Source organism: Alligator sinensis, unplaced genomic scaffold (assembly GCF_000455745.1).
Source record: "Alligator sinensis unplaced genomic scaffold, ASM45574v1 scaffold282_2, whole genome shotgun sequence".
NCBI classification, from domain to species: Eukaryota; Metazoa; Chordata; order Crocodylia; family Alligatoridae; genus Alligator; species Alligator sinensis.
In genome coordinates, this window is record NW_005841879.1 from 1,740,120 (window position 1) to 1,746,932 (window position 6,813).

A 6,813-nucleotide genomic window follows, 5' to 3' on the forward strand; every position below is an offset into this window, starting at 1 on the left:
AAAACACTCTACCCAATGGGACTCAGTACTCAGTCTGGAAGATCCCATTAAGCATCTTTGTGATGCTTAGTTTCAGTTCTCAAACCGTGGATTTGTGTCTCCAGAGATAACATCCTTGATAACAGCAGTACAGAGATAAGAGAAACAGACCTGATTACCTACCCATGAGCCCTATTGTCTCTCTGCAAATTGCGTACACAGAATCAAGCCCTTACCTCTCCCTAAAAAGGCAAAATTTCAAGAAATTAAACGAATAGAAAATTGTTGAGATGGAGTAGATCTGGGCAAGGAGGAGGAGTCTAGAGATAAATGCAAAGAGGGAGGGGCAGTAAAAACAAAAGAGAAACATTTTGAGCAGAAGTCTTGAGAGAGACGCTTCTGATTACAGCCTCTCCATTGATTTGAGAACTAGTGAGGGAATGGTATGGTAGAAAGGAAAGCCTATCATGCAGGAGGCTTGCCAGCCTGTAAAAGAGACTTTGTTTGGGAATATTTTAATGAAGTTACTCTACCTGTGGGTAAGACAGGCATGTGTGAAAAATACAAACAGTGCAACAAAAAATGCAAGGTCTGGTTACAAACGAAGCAACATCATGAGAAGTGCTCCTTCTCAGGAAGAAGCTGCTTTGAAGATGATGAATAGAACATGTCTGAACATGCAGGATCTCCAGGTTAGTAAACTTTATTTCATATTTCTTTCTTAAGGACTGCCTGTCTTTTCTGTCCATATCTTTTAGGTGGACTTCTGCGCTACCTGAATTCTCATTAAAATGTTTAAGCAAAAACCTAGCTGTTACTTCATGGAACCATCATATTCTTAATGCAGTTGTGATATAAAATAATGGCTGAAATAGGCAGATCTTCCTTTTACAGTTTCACTTCTATAGTACTGAATGCAATGAGTAATATTAAATGAGCAGTCCTTTAGTGACTGTATTGACTTCTTTTGTTCAGGAGGATCCATCCTCAACATACAAGGCTCTGACTACCCATCTTCAACATCGTCATCACTGTCTACAGTTTCAGAGTTATCTGCTAATGATACCAGTGTTCCAGTCAAATGTATACCATATTGTATTCACCTGTAGCAAAAAGAAAAAGAAATCTCTATCATCCAGAAACAACCATAGGTAAGTTTGTAATAAGAAGCAGCAGACTACAGCAAGAGGTAATCAATGAAAAAATTGCTTGGTTTCATGAACGCTGCACGCCCCTGGAGGCTGGGGGGCATGGTGATCTCCCGCAGGTGGTGGTGGCGCTGTTGGCGGCAGGAGCGTGGCGACAGCAAGCTCCTGCAGGCAGCCACAGCACTGTCAGCAGCGGGAGGGGGGAAGTGGCGAGTGCCAACCAGCGGCCGGTGATCACCCGCAGGCACTGCCAGCAGCTTCAGCAGTGGCCAACAGCAATCAGGTACCACCTGGAAATGCCGCTGGAGGTGTCAGTAGTGATGGGGCGGAGGTGGCAAGTGGCAACCGCCCACAGGCGCCGCCGACAACATCAGCAGTGCTTTTTGCAGGGGGTGCACCACCAATCTCGGGGTGTGCACGTGTACCTGCATGCACCCCCTATGCATGCAACAAACTCTCCTTTCCATATGGTTGAGAACACATACTTCATTGACATGGTTCAGTCCTTACGACTAGGATACAGTCCACCCAGAGCAGATATAGCAAGCAAACTGCTGGATAAAGTGTATAAGAAAGAAAATGAACAGTGTGCAAAAGTCTAGAAGGGAAAATTGTTAACCTGAGTCTTGATGGGTGGAGCAATGTCCACAAAGATCCAGTAATATGTGCTTGTGTGACAACAGAAGAAGGGACTACCTATCTTACAGAAACAATGGATACATCAGGAAATGCACACAGAAAAGAATACTTACAAGAAGTAGCACTAAAATCTATAACAAATTGTGAAAAAAAATGTCTACTAAGTAACTTTGTCAAAGACAATGCTGCAAATGTATCAAAGATGAGAAGAAATCTAGAAGAAAGTGAAGAAAGCCCTAAGCTAATAACATATGGCTGGAGTGCTCCTTTCATGCACCTCTTAGCCAAAGACTTCAGTGCTCCAGAAATGAAGGCTCATGCTGTTGAAATTGCAATTCCATAACAACCACTTTGCAGCAGCTGCTCTGAAGAAAGCAGAAGAAACCAAACTAACTCTCCCACAAGACACGCAATGAAGCTCAGTAGTGGACTGTTTTGAGCAATGTATAGAGAAGTGGATTAATCTGATAAGAGTTTGTGGTGGACAAAATCATGGCAAAATAGATGGAACTGCCATAGCCAAAGTTCTCAACATTGAACTAAAGAGAAACGTAGAACGTATGCCGACTATCCTGAAGCCTATTTCTGTAGCCTTGAACAAAGTGCGGGTAAATCGCTGTTTTATTGCCGATCCTGTTGAAATTCAAAAGGAACTGAGTGAGACCTTGAAAAGAGAAATACGCAATGACAGAGTTAAATTACAGGCATTAAAAAATAAATCAATCAAGCACTATTCTCCAGCTCATTTTCTCACCAATATTCTCAATACTCAGTACCAGAGTCAATCATAAACTGGAGGAGTTGCCTATGACATGGGCATCCAGCAATCATCCTTCCATAATACCAACTATAATAAATGTCAGGGTTAGGGATGAACCATTCAACAAATATAGGCTTGCTGGTGAGGTTTTAAAGGAAGTCACACCAGTGAACTGGTGGAAGTCACTTAAGCACCTGGATCCATCAGAGACTATTGAAATGATAACCCAGTTTTTAACAGCAGTATCTGCAAGTGTAGAAGGAATATTTTCTTCCTTTGGACTAATTCATTCTAAATTGAGAAATCTCTTGGGAACTGAAAAAGCAGGAAAACTTGTCTTTTTTTTTTTTCCAGTCGATGAATAAACAGGCAGAGGAAGGTAAAGACTGAGTTTGCTGCATAACCCAGTATTTTAAAGTTTCTCATGTTGACCTGGCTGAAACAAACTCTTTAATTTTTGTTAAAAACACATTTCACATTTATAACCAAAATAGTTAACAATTAAAAAATGCGTATGCTTGTTTTGTTAAAATAATTATACATGTTTATTGCTGAAGAAAAATATCCAAAATACATAAGCTCCCACTACACGCCCCATGCTGAAGCTGAAACTTCATTTGCTGCAGCAGCAACTATAGGTCTGGCATGGGACACAGTGCACGTGGTGGCAGCAGTGACTGCAGGCAAGAACAGAGGCAGGCAGCCAAGGACCTGGAGCCACAGCAGTGGTGACAGGTGAAGCAGCCAAAGCTCCCATTCACCCTCTTACTGCCGTTGCCACGTCCACCAGGATTCTGTGGCAAGCCACTCATCCTAGCCAGGCCCCCCAACTTTTAGTGGTCTGCCAGTAGCCCAGGAGGCCAGATAAAGCATTTCCATTTCCTCACTTAAAGTAAAAAGAGCATGGCTGCTGAATGAATCTGAACATTAAGTTACTGATATCTGGGTACCTTGAGTGAAATCATGGCTACTCAAGTCAATGGCAGAATTTCCATTGAAGCCAACAGGGTCAGGATTACATCCTCTAGCTTTCAGAATCTAAGTTTTAAAAAGCTGGCCTGTCTTTGCTGTCAGAGCCCAGCCACCTCTAAATTACCACACAAGCAGAAAATACCTGCTAGCAAGACACAGAAAAGTATAGCATACCCCGATGCAGGATTAATGCATGTAAGAGATGCTTAACATAGAGACCTAAGAAAAAAGCTAAATAGAAGCCTAAGAAAAAACTTCAAAAAGACTCTGCATCTTTAATAATAAAAAAATAATAAAAAGCACTAGGACACAAACAGCATAATCTAAAATATCATTAGAAATGCTTCACATACAAAAAGGTCTAAGTAAAGGAGGGTTTTATAAAGTGATCAAAAACACACTGAGGGGGAAAAAATCTTTCAAGATTAAAGAGGTTTTTCAAAGGACAAGTAGAACTGGTTGTAAAATTTATGAGGCAGCATTAAACTTCAGTTCCAAGTTGTTATAAATTATTCACCATAAAAAACACACAAGTGTGAAATATTATAAGCTTCTTATGCACTTTTTGTTTGTTTAGAGGGAGGTTTTATAGTTATCATTTTGTGCAAAACTGTTTGGAAGCCATAAAAATACATCAGTCGGCACTTCATTTATTACCCTTTACCCTTATATGGGTGCTTGGAGGAAAGGCTACAGATTTAGAAGAGATTGTTCTTCCACCGTCTGCAGAGGTATGCAGGCCAGAAAAAAGCTTGCTTCCTAATTTCCATTCCTTTCTCTTGTCCTTGTGACAAGGTACTAGCAGAACGCACTGATTTGTTGGAATCAGACAGATCGTTCCATGGGCACTTCTGCTATGGCCCCAAACTTGCAACCCCTGGGCTGTCAGCTGTGTGCCTTAGCACCAGCACCAGCACCACCCCAGCCCTTCCCCTGCTTCCAAGAGGATAGATTTGAACCTGGGCTGCTGGAGATAAAGTCCAACACTCAGCACTAGGGGGTTTCTGCACTAGGAAAAAGGGAAGGTGCCTGCAGTAACTAATGACACAGGCTGCTTCTGAACAGGAATAAGGCAAATGCATATACACAGGACAAACAGTGAGCATTTCTTCAAGCACAAAGGTGGGCTGCTTGAACTTTCAGTACTACTGACAAACTCAAACTAGCTTAAAAACCACTGGTAAACTTTTTCCCCCTCCTCCTCTTCCCTATTTTGCCCTCATCTATGTTACAAAGCCCTGTCAGCAGAGCTGTCAGCTGAGGTGTAAAAGATCAATGATCACACACTCTGTCCCAGTAGCCCAGCTGGCAAAGCCCCCAGTGCACACAGAGCTCTGCCAGCTTTTGCTGGCAAAACTTCTGTCATTCAGGGGCGCTAGGTCAGCTCTGGTGGCAGAAAACTTCTTTCTGTTGGCACCCAGGAACTTAAGAAAGCCAGTGAAAGCACCATCAGCCCCCAACAGAGTAGTTATAATCTTCTTCCAGGCCCCTACTTTCCCACCTGCCCCATGTTCATTACTGTTTATTAACTATAGAAGACTTAAGTACAGAAAAAGAATCTTCTTGCAGTTTCTCAGTTGGTCTAATAAAAGGCATATCTCATCTCTGAACCGAGAGTTCTAGATTTCTGCATTTCTTTAAGTACAGATACTCTTTTAAGAAATATATGCATCAACAAAACAAATCTAAAATCTGATCATATATGCTTACTTTCCAAAGTAAGTAGCTGCAATATGGAATTTAAGTTTTATATTTAATTCATACATGAGAATACGGTTAGGCACCAAAGTTATTTAATCGGTTATGATGAAGCTTCTCATTGAAGTCAACTGTTTTTCCTTATTTCAGACTCTCTTGCAATAGTAGTTGATTTATTCCTTTTCTAATTTTTCTTCTAAGTTTAACTGTTAGTTAAAATAATTGTCCAGTATTAGTGGGCATAGCAAGAAAGAGAAAAAAGAAAACTATCAGGAAGCTTTCTCTCCTTCTTTTAGCATTTCCTTTGAAATTCAGCTCTAAAGAGAACTCTTCTATTTGCCACAGTAGGAAGTGTGAGCTCAATACATGAAAGTGTTGAACTGCTAATGCCAATCTAGTAGTAACAACACAACCACCCCTCCCCTTCATGAATCCCATGTAAAACAAATACATGGTACACAACTTAATAATAAATTAACATCATACTACTACTACTATGATGTTTTTCTAGAGATGTTCTGTTCAAGAATCTCAAATACCTTAAATATTAATTGGGCTTCAAAATAGCCCACTGAAGAAGGTAAGGGATGCAATTTCATTCTTGACTGAATACCAACATAAGAAATGGAACAGAGATACTGATTATCAGTACAAAGAAATGTTATAAAAGGAAGAGGAGAAAGGAAGAATGAATTGAAATAAACAGAATACAAAGGAAATTGAAGGGAGGTGGCCCACAGGCACAAGAGGAAGAGAATAAGGGGTTGGTGAGAAGGACTGATGGAGCTTGAGATTGAGAAGGAAGGCATAGAACAGAAGACTAGGAGCAGAAAAGAAAAATAAAAGATAAAGTAATTAAAGACTGTGTTATAAAGCATATGCCTAGGGAGTTGTATTATTTCACAGACAAACTTAAATTCTGACATTTCCTAAATTTTGAGTGCTCGACTCTGCAAACAATGTTTCAAAGAAAGTTCTTTTTTGTGTGGAATTATATGAAGTGCTAGGCATTATTGTTAAGACTAAGTCTCACCTGGAGTCTAAAACTCAGTACGTACATAAATCTGATTTGTGAGATCAAAAGTAGAATTTTTACCTGTGTGCAAGTGGAGATGCTACCAAAGTCGAATCCTCTTTAGAGGAGATTTTCCACAGTTCCTCCAGTTTAGAGTCACTTGCTCCCAATTCTCCCATGACCCAGTCAGGTAAACCTTCTGGACTACTGCTCCGTGCTCTCACTGAATTTGGCTCATCAAAATATATGGACTATAATTTTTTTTTAAAGTAAAAAGGTAAGAACTGTAATTAACTTTTTCAGAAATACAAGCATCCTTATTTTCATTGCCACTCACTTGATGGCTTGGTACCAGCATAAACGACCTAATCCTGCTCCCACTAAAGTCAACAGAAATATGCAAATTAGGGTTTGTTACACAGGGAGCAAGTTGTGACATGAATTTACAGTTTTTAAGTTCCATCACACTACCTTCCAACACGCTGCACTTGGTATACAGCTAAAAGTTAATGTACAGTTACAAGTATGCTGCAGTTTGTCACCTAGATTACTGTGCATTAACTTCTCTATGTAGACAAGTCCTAAAGGCAGCAAGCAGGAAT

At 40.4% G+C, this 6,813-nt stretch overlaps 1 protein-coding gene across 6 annotated transcripts in view; it reads right to left on the reverse strand.

Moving 5' to 3' along the window:
• CEP112 (centrosomal protein 112) overlaps positions 1-6,813 on the reverse strand; it is a 276,328-nt gene that overhangs the window by 258,143 nt on the left and 11,372 nt on the right. For all 6 annotated transcript variants that reach the window (XM_006017352.3, XM_025196262.1, XM_025196261.1 and 3 more), the window contains one exon: positions 6,293-6,462. In XM_006017352.3, the coding sequence (XP_006017414.1) occupies positions 6,293-6,462 (170 nt within the window). The remainder of the gene's footprint in view (positions 1-6,292; positions 6,463-6,813) is intronic.